General features: G+C 36.7%; 2 protein-coding genes and 1 long non-coding RNA gene across 3 annotated transcripts; 2 read left to right on the forward strand and 1 right to left on the reverse strand.

The window, feature by feature from the left end:
• Positions 1-562: 562 nt before the first annotated feature.
• LOC126792530 (uncharacterized) lies at positions 563-1,930 on the forward strand. The gene is made up of 3 exons (XR_007671926.1): positions 563-770; positions 1,270-1,408; positions 1,866-1,930. It is a non-coding gene; the product is annotated as an uncharacterized LOC126792530 (long non-coding RNA).
• Positions 1,931-3,053: 1,123 nt separating this feature from the next.
• On the forward strand, positions 3,054-5,813 carry LOC126792528 (uncharacterized). The gene is made up of 4 exons (XM_050518935.1): positions 3,054-3,281; positions 4,421-4,491; positions 4,780-4,915; positions 5,573-5,813. Exons 1-4 carry the CDS (start codon positions 3,101-3,103, stop codon positions 5,659-5,661), a joined length of 477 nt encoding a protein of 158 aa, XP_050374892.1. The 5' UTR covers positions 3,054-3,100; the 3' UTR covers positions 5,662-5,813.
• Positions 5,814-7,418: 1,605 nt separating this feature from the next.
• LOC126792523 (histone-lysine N-methyltransferase family member SUVH9) lies at positions 7,419-15,128 on the reverse strand. The gene is made up of 2 exons (XM_050518930.1): positions 12,987-15,128; positions 7,419-7,879 (listed from the first exon to the last, which is right to left on the reverse strand). Exon 1 carries the CDS (start codon positions 15,054-15,056, stop codon positions 13,044-13,046), a length of 2,013 nt encoding a protein of 670 aa, XP_050374887.1. The 5' UTR covers positions 15,057-15,128; the 3' UTR covers positions 7,419-7,879; positions 12,987-13,043.
• Positions 15,129-23,225: the final 8,097 nt, after the last annotated feature.

The following is a 23,225-nucleotide window of genomic DNA, read 5'->3' on the forward strand; positions in this document are numbered from 1 at the left end:
TCGGCAAATAACTGCCGGTTTTTGGTTGTGTCGCCTTCCTTCTTCTTTGCCAATACATAAAGGTAATTAGGTTTAGTTTTGTGATCTCTGGGTTTGGTTCAATCGCGAATTTCAGCTGGGGTGGGTTTTTGTGGAAGATTGTTCATTGATTTTTTCTGAATCTGACTTTGCTATGGATTTGGTTTCCATTCCTTAATTGGTTTCTTCTGGCTTTGTAAGAGATAGATAACAAAATACTGTCATAGTTTATGATTGGGAGTGATACAGAGCTACGATACTAATTGGTAATCCTGTTTAATTATCATGGGGTTTATCAAGCCGGCGAGACTGTTGTGAAAATAGCTGAATTTTAAAGCGGAGAGAGAGAGAAACATAAGTGATAGAGGGGAGAGTTTGGTCTGCAATTAAAGATAAGAGGGGAGCAATTCTAATGATTTCGTTGGTGATCTCATATGGCAAGAGAACAAGTGAGGTTTGCTTACTTTTGTTAAGTTTCTGATTTGATATCATGGGACTAACTATTTTTCTTTATTGTAAACCTCCACCGCCTGCTCAGTCTGCTCCGTCGCAGCACGAAGTAGCGCTTCAGCAGCAGCAACTCGGCGCTGGATCTCTGAGCTTCAACAGTAACATGTCTAAAGAGGATGAGGAGATGTCAATGTCAGCTCTCTTCACTTTCAAGGCCAAGGAGGAAGAGATCCAGAGGAAGAAGTTAGAGGTGAGTGAGACGTGTTGAAGAAGAGACCAAGCACTTGGCTACTATTCGTGAGGTTTGTCTTTCCTCATTTCTCTTCTACTTCAACAATAACAGGTTCTACCACTTTGAACTGACATATACATATATATATATATATATATATATATATTTATATATATATTAGGTTTCAAGTATTTGAGCTCAGATTTTGAGGTTTTTGTAAATAGAGCTAAACACTTAACTGTCACTAATTTCTTGGCAATTTTCTGGAACTTTTTGGTTAACAATCTTTCATGAAAAACTCAGACCTCAAATGTTTTATCCAATTAAGTCACCTTTTTGTTATTTCCGTTTTCAAATCAAGGTCGAAGATTAACTATGTTGTGAAGAAATATTGCAGAACACTATGATTCTTGGGTATTAATTTATGTTACAATTTTTATTCTCTACCATTTTTATTCTTGGTTGTTGATAATTGGTTAGCTTCCTCTGAAAATGATATTTATTTTTCATGTTTGGAAGTTAATTATATCTTTCATCTATATTTTACTCAGTGTGTGCATTCTTGACAGATTGGTAACACCAGATACATGGAGTATAGTAGCTAGAAAAAGGCAACATGACAAAGACCTGGAAGCTCATTGAGATTATTGAAACTGATTGGACTTTGGTCTTTTAGGGTGTTTGCATGCTAGGAACAAAAGTTTTAAGGTTAGATTAACTCATCATCCATATCACACAAGAATACATTCATGTTGCACTACTTCATATAAATGGTAGCCACGTGTCTAAAAAAATTAATAAAGTTGTCAATCTTTTTTTTCACCTCCACTGTACAAGTGTCATAAAAGTAAACAAATTTTCTTGCCTCAACCAACTTCTTTCATTGGTTTGCCAGATTTCCCTTTATAATTACACTTCTGGTTTAAAACATTGTCTAAAGTGTTCATTGTTTGTTTCGTCAAGATTTAAAATATCTACTCTAAGGTGCATATCATTCCATGAGTTAGGCATTATCGAGTTGATGTTCAAATGGTCGTTTATTGTATTTTCTATGATGTGTCTGCAACTTCAATCATTTTGTCTTGCATCTGTTAAACCATCATTCATTTTTATCTTATTTTACTCTTATTGACTCATAATCACGGAGACGATTCTCTGATTTCAGATTTGGGCATTTCATTCACTCAGTTGCAAATTCCCTGCAAGCACAAGAATTATGTTTCATTCAGGTGAGGCGGATTTTATAGTTTTAGTATCTATATGTGTATGTGTCTATGTTGGTATATATATAATTAATTGAGTTTCTAATTAAGCAGAGGTTGGATATCGTTTTGTTTGGTTATAATCTGAACCTTATGGTGCAACTTTCTTTTTACCATTTTATTTATTTATTTATTTCTACTAGAATGGTTGTTGTGTTGTTGTTTCAATGTTTCATTTACAATTTGTACTCTTGATTGGCCATAATGACAGTACTATGATGTAATCCATGTAGATTATAGGTTTATCCCAGATCCCTGTAAATCTTCATTAAAACACGCATAGTCGAACTCATACATGAATGCATGCATGATAAGAGCTAACTTGGTTAGTGTTATTTTTTGTGAAAAAATATGAACCTTAGATATTATGGAGGAGTTTAAGACGACTAGCTCTGGTGAAAATGCTAGGGTAGATACCACATATATCACTATATCATAGTCAAAGTTAATCTTATGAGGCTAGCAGCCCCGGTAATTTTTTTTAAAGCAATCATATATCAATATTCATGTAACAACTGGATTGACATCTAATTCTCAGCCTCATGCCAACTAAAAAATTATCACCTACTCGATTCATCCTTAATAATTTTTACACGACTGACAATAGCAATCATATGTAGCTATAGATAACGTTTTTTATTTGTTTTCACCTGAGAAAAAAAAATAGATCAATGCGAAATATGCCTCTATATTCGGGAACCATTTTCACTCTTCTTTTTCTATTTTCTCTGTGAAACTTATATTCAGTTGTGACTTGCTATTTTATCAATTGTTGCTATTACAAGCACACAACAAAGAAGTCGACTGGAGAGTTACAAGCAGACTGGATAGCCCTGTTATATTACAAATGAATTAAATTGAAAATGTAAATGCTTTTGTTAACCTGGAATGAATCAAATAATCAGTGTCAGTTGGGCAACAATCTCTGAGATAGTGTAAATAGCCAAGCTTGGCTCTTATATACCTGTTTTTTTTTTTTTGGAATTCTGAATGATTAATAATCATTTAAGAGCCCATATAAGAAGTTAAGAACAATGGATACAAAGAAGTAATTTTTTACCATGATCAAAGTACACAGACCCGCAGCAATGCGCGGACCATCTATCTAGTATATATTACACACACGTTGTGCCGTGATATGAATCACCAAAAAAACAAAGGAGGAATAGGAATGGAGGGACCGCAGCATTGGAGGCCCAGATTGTCGTTCAGGAGCGCCACCATAATGATGTGCTTGCTGAACCTCTTCACTGTTCTTCTTTTGCTTCAGGGCTTTCTCTCCTCTGCTTCTTCCCGCTCCAAATCCGCATCCACTGCAGGTCCATTTCTTCTCTCCTTTTCATAATTTGGCACTTGGGTATTGTTTGTCTTTGCAAAACTTGATGACCCATCATTTGAATTTGCTAAATTTGTGATCTTTAGTGTGTGGTTAGATCAATTAAGAGTTTTGGGTTTTTCCTTGAGGAATCCAATTACTAAGGGTTTGTTCATGAGTTTATTTGGAATGGATTGATTGAATCTTTATAGAGAAGCTGAAAACTCTATGAGAAGTTGTTAATAATTTGGATGCAGTACAGCTTATAAGGTGAAATCTTGATTAGTTAACTAGATGGTCACTGTGAGATTAAACGCATCAATCTTGTGGCTTTAATTCAATGCACTCCATTATCCAACAGTGGGATTGTTGAACAGCCATGAAGTTTGACTGGGGAACCAGAATGAACACCGCGTCGTCTAATTCCATTTTAGGTTCTGTAATAGAAGAGTTCCTTCTATCCTTCAGTTAGTGAACACCGTGTAAGAGTAATTTTGTTAAACACAGAGTTTCTGTATATGTACTTAGAGTAAATCTCAAATGATGGTAGACTGGTGGTTGTCTTCAGTAATTTGTTCAGTTTCATATCGTGATGTGTCTTGATTTCCGATATGGATCATTAGATTTCTTACATATACTTCAGTCTACTTCGATTTAGGTCCAATGTCTGGACAACAGAGCATAAGGGCTTAACAACTCACTCCATCAAAACCGAACCTAGCTAGATATTGCCCTTTGCTAAAAAAGAAGACGCACTATTGGTTCCTAGGGCCTTATTACTTTCGATTCTAATTTCTGCCAGGACTGACTAGAGCTCCGTATTCATTAGTAACCGATGCCTTACTCAACATTTTCTGTCTTAATTTTATTTTTTCATTTAGTCCCATTTTTCAACTGACGGATCAGTTGCAACTAAGATCACTTTTTTAGACTAGATTTATCTTACTGTGAACCTGTGAAGTACAAAAAATGGAATCTAACTTGATGATCATAATGAGCTATTATAAGAAAAATATTGTGGTGATTGTTAACATATTTCTTTGACTGAGCCATTGCAGTTCTTGTCCTGTACATACAAATTTCTCTATAAAACATTGGAGAATCTGATTTATTGATGCACGATCTTTTCTCTACCAACTGCAGCCACGCTCAGGTATGTTAGAGAATCTGAAGAGATCCGTCTTGCTATGCAACCCCTGGAACTAATAAAAAGAGTAAGTATGGATGTTATTATAGGACTGCCGTAATTACTATTCTAGTTATAATTATCTAGCTACTGGTTGTTTAATTATAAATGAAGTGGTGAGTGCCCATGTACAAATTAGATTAAAGTTGTTTTCTGCATGGGCTTTCTCGGTTTTCTTTGAATATTATGTTTCCATACTCGATCTGCCAGACAGTTTGTAATTATTGATTTTCACTAAAAGCTGGGATCATGTTTAAATTGTTTCTTTTCAAATCAAACAACTAGTTATCCTGATCAAAACTTCTTCTCTTGTCAGGTGAGGGAAATCCAACGAGAAGCATCTGGAGAACCAGAAACAGTCCAAGAGAAAGAGATAAGGCAGACAGTTGCAGTTGACCTTTCCAAAAGATTGAAGGATTTGCGTTCTACTAATGATGCTAACAGCCTGAAAGGTTAATATAATTAATATTTGTCTAACCATATTTTTTTTCCTATTTTTTTTCTCTCTTACTAATTGATCTTGCGGTAAGCTAAATTCTAGTACTAGACTATTGGGCATTTGTGTTTCCAGCTCATTGTTTTGATTGTGGATGCACGTGTTCTCCCTGTCTGTGTTGTATAGTGGAGAAGTTTCGTGTCTATTTAGTCTTTGATTACTTTTAGCGTTTTTCTTTTCTAAGATTGCATTTGTTTAATATGTATTTTGCATATTAACTCTGTGAGAGCTACAATAAGTAATATTGGTGAACAATTGTATATGCATTTTTTCCATAATTGTGTCACAGCACTTGCGGAATCCCGTCTGTAGGTCCGGAAGCGTCATGTCTGTTAGACTGTTACTTTTAAATAGACCATATATTCTTCCATTGGATATAGGATTTGCTGCAAGGAACTCATCAAGCACTATTCACTCGTAGTATGCCTGCTGTTGATGCTGGATATGGTTTTTGTTGTTTATTGTGTGATTTACATGTATGTCTATGCCTGCCTGAGTGCCCGGTGAACAATTTATTGATAATATCATGACCTCATGTTTTGAGTAAATGAATGTTTTGGTTTCCTCTTGTTTCCGTAGATGTTTAAAATGGGTTTATTATCATATTCTGCAGCCTTGGAAGAATGGCGTAAACGGAAGATGGAACGCGCAAGACTACGGGGCCTGGAGAAAAATGGAACAATACTCACCTCTCAAGCTTGAGCCATCTTTCTTTCTTGTTAACTGTTGATAGTATACTTCAATTTGAACACCAAAGTTGTCTGGATATCAAGATGTATCGTATATCTGATTCTGATTTATAAGCACAAAGAACATGTATACTTGTATACACTGAATTGGAGCAAAAGATTGGATGTATCTAAGCAGGGAAGTAACCCAAATAAGCAAGATAACAAGCTGAACAAATTATTTCCGAAGTATGAAAGTTTCACAACATTCCACCATCCAGCAAGGAAAAGATGTCAACTGAGGTTCTTGTTTCTGCAGTGAAACGCACGAGGACATTTCCTCCAGCCATATGTCGTATGATGTACCTAAAGCTTGTTATTCAGATGATCAACTGCCCTCTTTGGGAAGACTACTTATGAAACCACCATCTATGCAAAGCATAATACACATTAAGGGGCACGAGATTGATTTGCACAATGAAAATGATGCTGTTGGGAATTGGTTTGAGGATGTGTTTGTGGCCAGTCTAACACAGCATAAAAGACTTTCGGCAAGCACTAGGCACTAACCTCCTGGCTACTCCAAAATATATTATGCACTCTCAAATTCCCATTCTGCCTTTGCTAGTGCTACTTATTGCATACTTGGGGCTTGTTTTGGTTTCTGAACTGAAGGCATCATCTGGCTTGTTTTTTGCTTCACAACTTTCTCCTCTCATCTTCAGCACTACTGCGTCTTTCGTACTCAGGTCTCAGGGTGCTAGTACTTGCTCTTGGATGCCCCACTTTTCGCAGTTACTAGGATGGCTGGTTTATTTCATACCCTTGCTTTGAGTTCATTTTGTAGTTCTCTTGTATAACTAGTCATTGTTGTTCTAGTTTATCTAGTTCTCTAACTTTGTAAATGTAGTGTGCTTACAGTCAGAGCATTGGAAATTTGGAATTATTGACTATACACTCTCATTGTTGTCCATTAGAATATCCCACTTAAGAACGTGTTTAAGAATCAAAACTGAAAATTAAGTTCGAGGGGTAGATTTGTGAGTGATTATTCGTCTGTCAGAATAGTAATGTGACCAAATGTGTTTCTTAAGTCATCAGATTCAGACATAACACCTAGCTTCTATTTTTTCCATTCCATTTGAGATTCGCAAGAAGCAATCCTATCCGAGGTTATTGCAAACCACGCCCACTCAACATCTATTACAAATTGGGACCAAATGTCTACCAATTTCTGTCTCTTCTGCTTCTAATATTTTTTTTTCTATATTATTTAGGACGTTTTAGATGCCTTCTCTTTGTAGTTTTTCTCTATATCATGATGTCTTTTATTTGGAGGTGATTCTATTTGCACCTCCAAAATGGCTAAGTGTATTTTCAGTGCTTATTACACCTCCAAAAATAACAAAGTGTACTTCCAATGCTTATTAGTATTTACATGCGAGTTGAAAAGTCAATTAAGAAAAGATAAAAGATGGAGATGCATTTAGCCATTTCGGAGGTGGAAATAGAATTCCCCTATCATGAGAAAAAAAAACACCTTGGAAATAGTTTAGACCGAGCTTGGCCTTACTGGTTTTGGCTATCTAAGAAATGGTCATGCATTTGGAAGTGTATGGCGTTCCTTAGACCCTTACAAGTTACAACCGAAGCTTGTCCTAATCATTTTGAGGCATTACAGATTGTAGTATTAGCTAGTTATTCAAAACTTCAGGTAACGGCAGCAGTTCCTTGCTCAAGCCCACAGTATATGTTTTATCAAAGATTCAGAAGCAACCCCATAAGTCATAAAGAAATGGATCTTTGCAAACATCAAGTGGGAATACTAATTATACAATTTATGTACAAACTTCAGCCATTTGTCATTATATATACAATGCTACAAGTGGGTACAAGGGATTAGTACAGTTGGGTTTACAAGCTTGATAAACCTAAAGGGCAAGTATTATCAGTCGTAGTAGAATTGCTTGGCTGTGCAGGGCAGACTTTGTCATCAAAGAAGTCGAGAAATTATAAACAGTGAAAAATGTCAAGCGCATCATTGCAGCTACGTCTGTGGCTTGGTCAGCGAGCAACGTAATTGCAGTTTTTCTTCTCCACCTGGTAGCTGCAATTGTCGTGTACATCAGCCAAGCCAATACTTTTGGATCATCTGACAGGAAAATTTACATTGCCAGCATATACAAAAATTAAGGACCAGGGAACTCAAAAGCGAGATAGCAAATTTTCCGTAAACAGGGCCTGAATGAATTCTGCATAAGATAGTAAAGATACAGATCTAGTGAGCATAATGTATATATGACAATAGATTATCTAACTTCAAATGCAATATGCAACAATCACCAGGTACGTCCTACATGATATTGTAACCAGAGTCACAATTGGCCACTCTTGCTTATAATTATATAAAAATTGGACATATAAATAACTTAGAAGACTCGTGCTTACCCAGAAGCAAAACACTAAACTTTTCCAAACAAGATCATCATTTCCTAAAACTAATACATCTTGAATAAGTGTTTGATTGTGTGTGCAGATGGCGTGTGTGCACAAGCATGGATTGTGTGATAATACATTTTTGACAAACATAAAGCAATAACGCTGCTTAGTTTTGTAGCAAAGCGATCACTTGACATAGTTCCTATTCATAGAAGTGACTTGGTCACAGAGAAAATGTCCTTTGCGGTTCCTAACACAGGCTAAAGATCATAAGCAAGACAAGCAAAAATGAGTAGTGGCTAGAATCACATAAACCACCCACTACCCCACCTTTAGCTCGGTGAGAGTAAAGATCAGGATCGACTAGCCCTGCCAAGAATTCTAAAGGTTGAAAAATAATTCCTTGTCAGCATGAAAAGTAGAAACAATTAGTACTCTATACAGGACATATTATCTAGGGTGCAGTATGTTGAAGGGATGGCTATTTAGAAAGTATATAGATTGTGAAACTATGCCAGGCAGCTAACATTACTAAGACAACCGCTAAGAATCGTTTTGACACAAGGATGGGTTTGTGATGATACTAATAATGACATTGATACTGCTTACTGGTCTGAATATACTTGCACAACGAAGACATGCTAGAAATAGCCATTGAGTATGATTTTTAAAAGGAAATTGACAAGAGTTTGGGCAGGTCATGAATTTATTCTCATTGGCATATGGATGGGTGGGCTTAAGATTAAAACAAAAATACCTATATACTAAGTAATGGTAGTAGGAAACTGATACAGCAGATATCATCTGAAAGGGATAGATTCTACAACTGGCTATATCTGTGTCATATCCAAGTAGTATTACTTCCAAGTCTTGTTGAAGCATATTCAATAATTGAATGTAATGCATATGTGTTATGTCTGGAACTTAATGATGTGCCTAGAAATTCGTGATTGCATGCCTATTTAGAGAAGTACTAAGTATACTAAAGTTATAAAATTTCTAAGGCAAAAGCATGCATCAAGCAAACTAGATAGCATCTATATCTATAACCCTGACAAAGAAGTTAAGCTAAATCTTCCACACTAACTAGAACCCTAGTTTATAAGTTTGACAATTACTTATTGTGGACTGGGTAATCAGATATCATATACTAATCCCAAGAAGAAGAGAAGCAATAAATCCCACTCTAGTATTATGAAATGCAGGATGTTTTGAGGAAACCGATGACGTTTTTAATTCATGAAAATGATGCTACATGGAATGACTTTTGCGAACCCAAGGATGTTCATGGGTTCCCTGTTCCCATATCCTGGGTACATCATTCCGACCTGAAAGCTAAATCAGTAAATCACTCCCAAGCTGTGTACCAAACATAGGAAAGGAATTCATACACAATCTTGATTCCCAAAATTGCAAACAGACACTACCTAAATTAAATGCCTGGCATGATTTTGTACAATGTAATTAAATTACCTTAAATGCCTCCTGCAGACATCAGCTATGCTGAATATTAACAACTTCTGTTCTAGGGAACTTATTTATGAGAAAAAAGATTGCACAATACTTACCATCTTTATCTTAAAACAAAAATACTAGTCCCATGGGTAAAACGACTCCCCCCTAATTACTAGACAACCATGCAAAAATCAGCCCATAAACTACTTTGGCTAGAGTCAGCAAAGAAATAAAGTAGCCCTTTGACATCGCACAAAAGACATTACTTCATCTTCAGCTAGAAAGGATCTCCAAGAAGTGGTAATTAAGTCATCTTACCATTTATATAGTATATGTGAAAAGCTTTTATGTGAGGAAATGTAGTATATAGTTCTGATAGACAGATAATTCATCAATCGGATATATATATACATATACCAATAGAACTTATAGGAGTGGCACTGAGCCTGCTTCCATCCACCAAATAAAACGCTGAAATATCACTCTACTTCCCCGTGACTAAAAAAGAAAGAAACAAAAACAAATACAAAAGAAAGCAAAAACATACAAACAAACAAAAAAGAAAGCAAACAAAACATTTTCTCTGAATTACTGATATATTGCCTTTTTGTCATAGCGACCACAACTCTATATAGAAATCATTATGCTTGCTTTTCAATGCATACCCACATATCAGACCCAAGATGAAGTTTTACCTTTACCTGAGTTGAGACCCCCTTCAACAACTACTAGAGACACTAGACAACTACAATAGTCCTTAGACAAAAAAAAAAGATTTCTAGTTCTTAACTTTCCCAACAAAGACATTTTAGAAGTTAGATATACAATTAACATATCTTTAATTGAAATCTCAGGTATAGTTAAATCTCAGGAACAACTATTTGAAATTCACCACAATCTAGGAATCACCGAAACGGACGAGGACATTTAACTCGAATGACATTGCAACTTTCTAAAAACAAGGACTGACACGTTACGGTCTTGGACATTCATATTAAGTATATTAGTTAAAAGACTATATACATAACGCTGAAGGAAATAAATGCATTGTCATACTACCAAATAATGCACAATAAATTAAGATACCTATTCCATCAGTCAAGAGATACTCAAAACGGTTCTTATATATATTTGCAATCATAACCTCAAAAGTACATGCTGCTTTGTTGAATGAAATTGAAAAAACACCTAAAAAGTGTGCTCAGACGACACAGGTATCACTGCTGTGTTCATAGGAATATCAAAGTAAACCAACACTGATACAAGAAGTGTTAAGAGGCGCGATGGGGAGTGTTAATGTGGCAGTTGATCTAGATAAGAACATAAATCTTATTGAGATGCCCTTTGTATTTTTTATCCTTAACGTGTAACAACCAATATGTTGATCAACAATAAGTTCTACAGATGATCAAGTTTGAACAGTTCATCATTAAGAACTTAGCTTTTGCCAACAAAGACATCCCGTTTAGTATTTTAATGTGGCAAAATTAACATCTGCACAAGTTCTACTACTTGAAAATGACCACAACAAAATAATGCATGATTACAAATGACAAATTTGTACTGCTAGATGCACCAAATTTGGTGACTGCAATTTCAGTGTTTGCCGTACTAATAGGGGTTCGGGGACCGGAAAGTATATAACTCTATAACGCACTTGTTTAAATGAAAGTCTACATTAATCATTTGGGTCATCAACAAATATGTCTATGTATTGTAGTCAAATGAACCATTACTAGACCTGCTCACTTAGAATGCCCCCCCCCCCCCCAACTGACTAACCATCACTAGACCTGATCCAGCTGACATAAACAAATGAACCCATTGTAGTCAAATATAACACAGTCCTGGCATCTCACACACAGAAAGAGCTCGTAGAGATATCTCACACACAGAAAGAGCTCGTAGAGATAAAATACTATATCTACAGACCCTCCTATATAATAGCGATGTTACAACCACTCCAAAATTAGGTATTACTTCGCTAACTCATAAAAATTTATTTCAAGTTTCAGACATTTCTTATATATATAATAAAACTAAATTATTTGATAAGTTTTATTTAATAAGTTTACTTGTGTGAATCCCATTTGAACTGCATTTATCACCGCCTCATGCGATGCTAATACCACTATTTGAGATGGCATCATAGGTATTTCATCAGTCTTTACATGAATATTAATGTATATACCAACATAAACTTAATGACAACGAACAACCAATTATTGTCATTTTTATTGCCACAAGGAACAGAAAGAGGAATTGTTACCACCTTGGCACCTTTTGTCCATTTTATTCAGCTTTGGAAGCAGTTTGAAAGAAGAATACAAATAAGTCAAAGCATAGCTGGCCACTTCAGACCACCTAATCCTACCCAACCTAGAATACGTCCCTTTCTTTTGCTAATCATAATCCATATGGATAAGCTATCCATATTAATAAGAAATAAATAAAAGGATATTGTATCCAATTTCCTGATGACTACTCAATATCTCAACCAGAATAGTAGTACTATAAGGGGGGAAATTTGACTTTCTTCTAGAACATGAACAAGACCGGAAATATGTGGATACTCAGTAACATATAGAGAAAACCAAAACTAGTGGTCAATATATTGCCCCGATAAAGACTGCTGAAAGCAGATTTAGCCATGAGCAGACAGCCTATGTTCTAGTAGTAGGTTTAAACAGTCTGCTGCTGACAATCTATTCTAGTACTAGGTTCAACAGCCTCTGTTCCTCTAATGTTGATGCTCAATTTCCAGACTGCAGTTAACCAGATTAACTATCTCAAACTAAGTCCATGATATGTTCTAAATGTAGCTGCAAATTACTACTCATACTAATCATCCAAAACCAAAACAATATACTTAATCAGTTAATTGAAAGATTATTCTAGATACATTCAAGATGCAACCACTAAGCTTTTATCCTTCGAGTATGTACCTTTGCAAAAACATCTTAACTATTTAATACACAGCCTAATGTCCCAATGAAAACTAATGAAACTGCCATGCCCCGAAAGAGGCATAAATAAAAGAGGTAAAGCAATACTAATATGAACGGAAAACAATTGCATATGAAACAAACTGATGAAGAAATTATCCAAATACTACCATAGAGGCAAGGCAGATAAATAAAAAAGTAACCAAATTCATAACAAAATGAATGGCAATATGCTATTTTTTTTTTAAATGAACAAAAGTTCCACAGAAATACATGCCTCTCAATAATATAGAACAACACAGAAAATTCCATCTCATGGACCAGAAATAATGCACACACTCTACACGACTACACCTAAGATGAATGATGATTGACAATAAATATTGAATTCAAGCTATGACAAACGACAGGAAAAGACACCCTAACTGTATGTAATCACAACAATCAGAAGGGAATCAGGGGAACGCAGGAAAGAATGAAACATATATAGAAGTTCTTTTTGAAATGAAGTTAGCTTTACCTTACGGCGGCATATTCCCATAACTTTGTCGGGCATGTATCACACCTTCAAAATTCGTCAGTTACAGATAGCAAGTTTGCCTGTCCATTCATCAGCCACTGCTACCCCATAGTCAAGGCTTAACTCCCTCATAGGAGGAATGTTCTCCATTGCAAATAGCATAAGATGAGGAAACATCAGGTTGTTGTGATCATAGAGAATGAACTGCACCATCACATTTGGAGTGCTACTCTGACTCATATAACAAGCAACATTCCTCATTTTTGACACATCCATTGCAAAATCCAGAGGGGGAATTGCCGGAAAAGTAGGACGCACATAATCAGGATAAATCTGAGATAAGTTTCCCCATTCTGCCCATTTATCAGCAAACCGATGGGGATAAATCAAGCTATCACCATCCATAGCAAAGATATGAGCCTGCTCCCTTGTGAGAATAACTCCTGTATACTCGCATATAAAACCACCGGCATGTATCAAGTCCAAAGACCTAACTCCCCAACCTGTTTCCCTTGATCTAAACACTTCTAGTCTCTTTTTCAATCCATTTTGGCTGACACGATTCTTACACCCTGGGGGACAACGGCAGAAGGCCCCACACTCAAACACCACAGGCTTCCCCCTCAAAAGAAACCCACTCTGATCATAAGGATACTCCCCTCCGTTTTTCATGGCGCAGAAGCAACCGTCATTACAACCACTAACACACTCACAGCCATGGCCATTTGCCGACTGATGATACACATGAGTCGGAAATGCAGCCGTCCTAAGATACTCATAATACAACGGATCCTGATCATCATCAATGTCATTAAAAAGCAACACCGGAATCTTCTCCCTCTGCTGCGAGAGGTCCAAACTAAGATAACCCCTCGGCCTCACAGACAAGGGCCTAGTCCTAAGACTCTCTGCAAACTTAAGCACCGAGCTCCCCATCTCGGGCTGCCCCTCAATCCTCAGCAACTTAAACTTATACACACCAAACCCCGATTTCCCAACATCAAGCCAAGTCTCTATAATCCTATACAAACCATCATACACATACACCTTTTGCGAAACCGCACTCTGTATCTTCCTCCCCCTAATAACCCTCACATCAATGCCGTAATGCATACTCCTCTCCAATGCCAAGTTCCCTCCCTCGAGCTTCTGGTGTGCACATTGCTTGTTGAGCTTGTCCTGCCCTCCATGCCCTGTGTAGATGATCATATCGCCGGCATCCTCGTCGTCCTCGTAGCCACCGGAGACGATAATGCTCGTTGCAATCGGCTCCCTATTGGAGCTCTGGCTCCCCGGGAGGTAGTCGATTCCGGCCTGGACCTGGCCGTGTAATCCCACCACACAAAGCTCCATTCTGAAGAAGAACAAGTCGCCGATGTAGACCCCTGGGATGGACCCCACGATGCGTTTGTCGCGGTTGAGCCAGAGGCCGCGGTCCCGGAGCACCGACGCGGCCCGTAAGTCGCCCCGGGTCCGTTTCCCCTGACCCGGATTCTTCTTCTCTTCTTCGGCGATTGAGATGATCCGAATCGCGTCGTAGAGCATCCGCGTCTTCCTGACGACATCGCGGAAGTAGCGGTGGTCCTCGACGCTGAGATCGGTGACTCGGACGAGCTCGTTCGACCGCTGCGGGTACTTTTTCCGGTGGACGGCCTCCGCCAGCTGCCGGTTCTGGCCGTTGTCCTCCACCGGGACCATCGCGCCGGTCTCCGGGTCCAACACCACGCCGTCCTCCTCTCCTCCGCCGCCGCCGCCGTTATGGATTCCTTTGGCGAAGGCGGTGTGGAAGAGCTCCTGAATGCGGTGGAACTCGGAGTAGACGGTGGTCTGGTCGGCGGGGGTGGCAGCCGGAGGGGTAGTTTGGGAAATGAGGAAAATGTCGGAGGGATCTTGTGGCGGTTGGGGTGGTTGTGGAGCGGTGGCGGTGTCCATGGAATCATCGTAAGGCTCGGCTTTGGGTTCGATTTTGGGGACCCTGAGCGGGGCTACGGCGGGATTGGGGGCGGGTGGAGGAGGAGGAGGAGGGGTAGGGGAGGCATTGAGGTCAAGAATTGGGAGGCGGGAGCCCATGTGGAAGGTGAGAGGGTTTGGTTTGAATTAGGGTTTTGGGGAGAAGAAGAAGAAGAAGAAGAAGGGAGCTACTTTCATGGCGGAGTTGGAAATGGAGCTCTGCTGCTGCTCTCTCTCTCTCTCTCTCTGTTGTTTGTGACGTCAACAACAAAATTGAAAGAAAATGAAAGGGAGATTTTGAGTCATTGTTTTACTTGGACCGAAATGCCCCTCCACCTTCCTTGAGGCTTGAGCTTAGGACAGCAGCGAGGAGAGTGTGTGGTGTGTTTCAAATTTTTGGTATGAACCCCCAATGGAAATTGGACTTTTTTGACACCATGTTTCTCCATCTTGAGGAGGACTTGGAAATGGAAATGAACAGCATGGGTTCGTGTGGATCCTTATGCGTCTACTTTGACAAATAATGAGATCTAAATCTAAAGTCAAAACAAATGACTTTATCATCCATTATATAAACCATTTCAATATGTGAGAGGTCAAACAATACTTTATATTTACTGACCTGAACGGTTGCAACAAGAAGCATATTACCAAATAAAGTTTAGGCTAGACAAAATCAACAACAAACAAATGTCATTTTACTCTCTTTTATTCATTTTGTTATATCTTTTCTTTGATGATAAAAATGTCATTGTTTGAGCCAAACGGAACCCCCAATATATCTTCATCTTTCTTTCTTTTTTTGTTACCATATCTTTTAAGTTATGTAATTTACACACCCAGATTCTCTATGACTTTATCTTTCAACCAAAAACTTTTTGATGATTAATGGATTGCTATCATTATTGTTTTAAAAAAACACCATCATTTATTTCTACTATTTTAATTTGATTATGTTTTGGAGGTTCCCTAACTACCCTCTCGGTTTGGATAGTCACTACTCACTACATAAATACTAAGTTAACAATAGCTTGGTTAGTTTGTAGACAAAATCAAATTAAATGTAATAAATAGATAGAGAGGGTGGGTGGGTGTAAAAGTAAATTCAGAATTAGTCTACTCATTTCATTATATAATCGCTGCTGATGTGTGTATGATTTGTTTTTCAAAAGTATGGAAATAGGTGAGGATATGTAGTGGAGATATGAAGTTATTGCATCTACCCACTATCTTTTTCTTTTTTATAATTTATATTTTTTATTTTATTAATTACGGTTTTATTCTTTTATAATTTAAAAATTGATTTAAATTAATTTATAGTCTAGCGTTATTAATGTATCTTCACGCATCTTTTGCTTATTAATAGTAAAATTATAGCAGTAATTAAGGCTACATTAAATATAATAGATGTTGACTGATAAGTTATTATCGTTGATCGTAAATGCCTTAAGCTACTTCCATCAGTTACTTTGACGGAATATTTTTGTGTATGGTGTTTAATTGGCCTAATTGTGAGAGGATGAGAGAGCTCCATTTTTTTCTCATAGTGATCTCAACTTCAACTTTTTGAAATCTTGGTGCCATTTGGCGACGTTGCTCTCCCTCTTGGTAGAGCAATATCGTGATGGTGTTGTCCACAGTGGAATGATACGCATGGACGATTGTGTTAGCGACATGAGATTTTTCCCACGAGACTCTTTGTTTGTGTTGATAGAGGCTACAATGTCATTGGTATGGCGTCAAGCAAATTTAGTGGCTTTGTAACAAGACTCTAGCTGGCAGGGAGGATGCTAAGTGGCGAACCTTCAGACTTGTTGGTGAGCGAATGATGTCGGATCTATTTTGTTCTGAATCGGCATCAGTGCTAGGCTTTAGGGCTTCTAGTCGGTGATCGTGTGGTGGTACTAATTTCAATGATTGTCAAATTTGTGGCCTACGAGGTCGTGGAGTTTCGAGACGAGAGTTGTTTTGAGCTAAATTTGAGTTTGACTATGCTCTTTATATTGAAGTATACAACCAAAGAGTTGTTTTATACTTTGTACTAAATTATGATTATCAAAGTTATGTCAGAATGATTCCTCTCTATGACCATCAAGAATTCAAGAGATTAAAATCCAGTTTTAGAGGTACTACCTAGATTATGTTTTGTTCAAACAAAAAAAAATGTATTCTCTTTATATCCTCTATGGGCATGGAAAATTGCAACTCCCAAATTGGAAATCCCTATATGGTGGGGATTCCTAAAGGTAACACATAATAATTTAGGCATTAATACTTTTGTCTAATGTTGTAATAAATATATGGAATGCCCATATGGTGGGGATTCCTAAAGGTAACACAAACTTCCTAAACATACCTCCAAGACTATTTTTCTTTGATTTGGTGACCACACTATTTTTTCCAGGGTGGTCCGACTTGTTTGGCGAATTATATCGGTTTTTGCCCAGCCCTAGATAAATATAAAATTTGCCATCCTCTTCATATTCCCTTTGGTATTGAGCGAGCACCTCAGCCTCGAGAGTTCGGGGTCCATTAAACTCATGTGGATCCACTCTCACAAAAGTGTTGATTATGTTGTTGCTCATGGTCTCCAAATAAACAATTCATGGATCTCTTAATGCATCCTTAGCCTGATCATCCTCATAGTCATCACTTCCACTAGACATGTAAGCCGAATTGCATACATCCATCATAAAAAATGAAGTATTACGACTACACAAATTAAACGCTAAAAATTTGTTTTCCATCCTGGTAAGTAGAGAGTTGCTCAAAAACTTCTTGCGAGCAACATTGTAATACAGTTAAATTGCATTATAGAGATCATTTGCATTGTTAAAGGTTGCAAAATCTATGCTAGCCAAAAGCTTATCTTTTTTCTTGCTCTGATGGACACTAATTTTCAGGATGTTGGAACTAGAGTAAGACATTTTTAACTAATGAAGAAGATATGTTTGGCTAAGGAAGAAGAGTTTTGATATGTTGGCTTGTGAAATGAAATGAAGCTAAAGTGGAGACACATCTATGATATATGTAGCTGGGAGGGGAGACTCTATCCTTCTTTCGTGACATTGCATTATCATTTCTAGTTAAGTTAACCATCTCTCTCTCTCTCTCTCATTGTTTTTGTTACCAAATAAAGATGCAAATCACCAATGAGATTTTGATGCAAACATCGACTGCAAGTTTGCGGTTTTTGTAATATCAATATTTCTAATCTCGATTACCGACACAATTATAACTAATTAATTGACATTTATCTTAAATGTCGGAAATGTAATTTAATACGTTGATATTAAACTACACGTCGTCACGAGCACATAAGTGTTCTCTGAATAACTATCTGATGCCCGATTTTTGTTTTACGAATTTTTAAAGTTTATTTGTTTATAAATGTTATTCTGAATTTTTTTTTCTTTTTCATTTTTGGTTTTTAATTTAAGCCTTCTGAGAGAACAACCAAATCGTAAGGCCCAATATTCGAACCTATTTTTCTTAGCTCAATTCTCTTACCTTTTTGTTTTGTCACTTCACTCTTCCTCCTAATTTTCTGCACGATAGCAGAGAGAGAGAACTCTCCCTGCCTCTTCACCGAACACCGACAAAGCTTGTCCTCTGCCTCAAGCTACTGTCCGGTGATTCCAAACACATGCAATGGAATCACCTTACTCACCATTTCATTCTCTATCTATCAACATCAAAAACCTCTCCATACAACCCCAATTTTAGACAAATTGGAGCTAGTGTAGTGAGGGTCCAATGAGGAGCTCCGACGCCCAATTGAAGCTTCAACCACCGCTTTCAATTTCTGTTGAGTAAGCTTAAGTTCATTTCTTTGGAAACCCAGTCTAATTCCTCTTTCGATTTCAAGAATTTAGCCTAATTTCATGTTCTATGTTTTATGGGTTTTGACACCGTCGTCGTGTAACCACCGTCAACTTCCTTCTCGGCGTTACCAAGGTTCTCCAATGGGCATATCAACTTTATCCTAGTAAGCCCAATCAAACATCCGCTCCTATTTCTTTTTCCAATGCAATCGCCCTTTGTTTTTCTATGAATCAGTCCTTGATCATCTTTCCTCCTCTGTTTCGATTCTGGGTATAGAAACTACTAATTTTATCTTCTAGGTGATGTGGTAGCTACGTGGAGACCTTGAAGTGAGTGTGGAATGCAACGGTGTGGTAGTAACAGCTCGGATTCAAGAGGACAGAGCCCAACAACCTCCAAATATATGACTTTGAGTTCAAGAAGGTAGAAAGCCATCCCTTCATGGCTCTGATATATAGATTTGATGTTTTTGAATTGTTGTTGATGTTGAACTGGGTTTGCATGTTGATTTTGGAGTAATCGGAGATGGGTTTATGTTGGCGGAAACGTTATCGAATAGATAAGGATGAAAAATGAGTTTTTTTACGATTTTCAGTTTACCCTTTTTTACAGTTCACTGTCAATGTGAAATTACTATTATGTGTCACGCCCCAACTCAATTAAAGGTATAAACTCGAGTTAAGATGGTATCATACTTGCAATAGGTTTAATAAAGAGGGTGAGCTAAATTTAGTAGGCTAACTAAAATCCTAACAAAAATTTTATTTTCAAACACAATTAACAAAATCACATTGCAAGTAAACAATGCATGAATATGATGTTCACTCTCAATTCTGCATCACTCTCAAATCTATAAATTTTCTCTTTATTAGTTATCTCGTAAAATTCATGGCCTCCAAACCCGAAACCCTATAAGATCATTTTACCGGCATCCGTTAAAGAGGCTTATTTTCCCTAAATCTATACACATGTGGGCTGACCATGGATCTTGGATACCCTATGAGTAAACTCAACTACACAAGGGTTTTCAATAACAAATTTCATATCCCAACACTCATATTTTCTTTAACTTCCAACTCTCTTTTCCCCAATGAAACTATATATGTTCATGCATCACATACTTATAAGCAAGAACACTTGCTTTCTAAAATAACTTTATAATATTAGTTCAAAAATAAAAACACATGATTTCCCAACATAAATATTTTTATATCTAACCAATGTTTTGAAAACAATCAACATTTACCATTCAACATTTAAATCAAACAATGTCAAACATATCACACAATTACATATATAAACACCCCCATCAAACCCTACCTCGTAATTCCTAGCGCAAAACTCGAGATCAGACTTTGCTCCTAGACTTAAGGATCACTAAGAACGTCTCAAGAACCGTACCGAAGGAGTAAATACATACACAACAATGAATAAAACTAAAATTAGTAACATTGTCATTGTAGACTATATGACAAAGGTAATTGTGAATCAACAACTCTACTTAGTCATCATACTGAAATACATAAAACATATAAAAAATACACTAAGGAACACTACTAGATGACCACAGTTGCAGCTTAATTAAGGACCCATTTTAAAAACAAAATTCATGTTTTCCCAAGTTTAAAACAATGAGAGACTCACTGACTTCAACTTTAGTTTTAAATAACATAAGACTAGTAAAATCTATTGATCTATGACCTAATTGAAAGATGACATTACAAACTTTAAGTACATAGTTTATATTCGGAAAACAAAGCTTTGAGCAGAAAATTATGATCTTTCAAAGTTATGGCAAAATAAACAAAAACCCAGATTTCTAGTTTTCCTAAAAAATTAGCTGATTTTCGGAAAGCTTTTGGCATAGCAAATATAGTCCAAATCCAGTGATTCTTTAACGTACATAAAGCTTAAACAATGAGATTTTCAGATATACTTTTAGATTTCAAAACAAAGATACGAGCTGAAAGATATCTCAATTTAAAGTAAGCACATAAATTAGTTTTTTGTAAAATTTTCAGAATTTTCAGATTTGTTTCCACTCCTTTTAAATCAAGTTTTGAGGTAACAAATGAAGCTTCAATGCTTGGAAAAGAGTATGTTCAATCCAAAAACCAACAAACATTTTAAACTTCACAACCCAAGAATCATAAGCATCATAAAATTGATTAGAACATCCAAAACTCAAGAACAATGTTCTTGAACTTCAACCACATTAACCAAGACCAAAACTCACAACATATAATCAATTTCCTAAACTAGATAACAAATTTTGGTATGAAACAAGAATTTAAAACGAAAACAAGAGGAAATCACCTTAATCTAAAAACAAATATCTAACTTTGGGTCTAAAACTATTAAAATAATTGAACTACCTTAAGATGAAGAAGACTAGGCTTTTAGTTCCCAAATTCCTTACAATTTTTTGTCTCTCTTTGCCCTCTGCCTCACTCCCTCTCTCAGTATATCAAATAAACTATTGACACTATTTGGCCAGTTAGGAAGGACTTGAGAGCGACTCTCCTTTCCTCCAATCACATTGCTCATCTAAATCCACCTCTTACTTCAAAACCAGTTCTCAACTGATGACACCTCCTGCTTAAACTCTCCCACCCAAAATAGCGAAGCGTACTTCATACTCTAGCATATCTCAGACTCTCCTCTCTTATTTTTTTTCTTAAGAAAAGATAAAAATAAATAAAATAAAATTGCAAATGAAAATGGTTTAGTCCTAAACTCCTAATAAATGAAAAATGCAGACTTAGGGTGTCACATTATGCCCCTAGTAGAGAATTATTGTTTTACAGTTTGGCTTTATTAGTTTACGGTTTTATCCTAAGTTATCTTTTTACTATTTACCAAATGATTTTAACGGTTTTATTTTTATTGAGGTAACTTAATGAAAACTCATTTTTAATTAAATGACGACGAATTAACGTAACGCTTAATTACGACTAATATTAGTTCGGATTTCCGCCTTGTTCGAAATGGAGAACTGTATAACTTAGAAATGTGTTGGTATAATAAATAAATCATCGATACGATTCTGAGTAGCTTTAGTATCCTTAAAGTATGCTTAGTATCGCTCAACATTTGAAATTGGTCTCTTTTTTAGTTTTCCGAGTATTAGTCGATAATTGATCAAGATGGTCAACTCATGAGAATTGAGTCAACTTACGATACTCAAATTTGGTATTAACTCTTTTGATAAATGGATTTAGAGTTGATGCTACGAGATCGTACAAGGTTGAAGCAGCAGCAGCATTACGTTGAAATTGGGCTAACAGCACGGATTCTGCTCTTCATTCCAAGTAGGGTGAGCTAACCTCTTATGTGTTAATTTCATGCCCTTTAAATTCCTTGGCAATGCCTCAGTGGTTGTTTATGAATTAAAGTGCATTATGATTTGAGAATAGTAAAATCAAGGATAGACAGATATACATGTGTGTAGACCTGAGAATTAATGGGGCTCGGGAGTCCGGTCACCTCATGGTGTCGATAACCATAAACCTTCGAAGGGGTAATGTCATGTTTAAGACTTGGATCCATTCTTTACTATTTTATTGAACAACAAAGGCAATCGAACACGACTTAAGAGGTGACTCATTCACCTTCTAGTCGTTAGGATCAGTCACCACTGATTGAATATTTATTTGATGGTCATCCATATGCATTGTTTGCATGTTTTCCCTTAAAAGAAACTTAACCCTTTTATTAAAGGTTTATAGCACGTGCTCACATCTAAATGATTTAAGATTTCATAAAACTTAGTCTATCTTACTTTCAAACCACATACATGGGCGGCCCTATTGGGTGAACGAAGATGAAACTCACTCTTACTATAATTTTTTGTGCATGTTAGAAAACAATAAAGGTTTAGGAAACGTGAAGTTTAGAAGTACATCAGCCTTCAATTACTTTGTCTTGGCGTTGATGCTAACTTTATTAGATAGTTTGATAGACCATGAACATAAACGATATATCCACTTTGATTAAAAAGAGACCATATCTCAACAAACTAAAGGTCATATATGTTCTTGGGTTTTTTTTTGTTCCATTCCTCATCAATTTTGTTATCCTCTTATAGCTTGACATGCTGTCAGGATAACAACATCACCCTTCTTAACTCCTAACGAAACATACCTTTAACAATGATTCAATTGTATCCAAATACAGAAGCCAAACCCAGACCACTATTATCAACACCACACCCATCATCTTAAAAAGAAAATCCACACACACCTCAATTAATTCAATCAAAACAGCGCATTACCTTGTCTAAGTCCTGCTTCAACTCTTGCATTTTCTTGTTGGAAGCTTCATAATCGAACTTCTTCTTGTTTAATGCTTCACAATCGAACTTCTTCATAGCTTTCGATGCAGATGCATTTCCCTTCAGATACTTGTTGATATCACGATATATCAAATGGAGATCCACAACTAAAACAAACAAAACAGCCTCTC

Source organism: Argentina anserina, chromosome 4 (assembly GCF_933775445.1).
Source record: "Argentina anserina chromosome 4, drPotAnse1.1, whole genome shotgun sequence".
NCBI classification, from domain to species: Eukaryota; Viridiplantae; Streptophyta; class Magnoliopsida; order Rosales; family Rosaceae; genus Argentina; species Argentina anserina.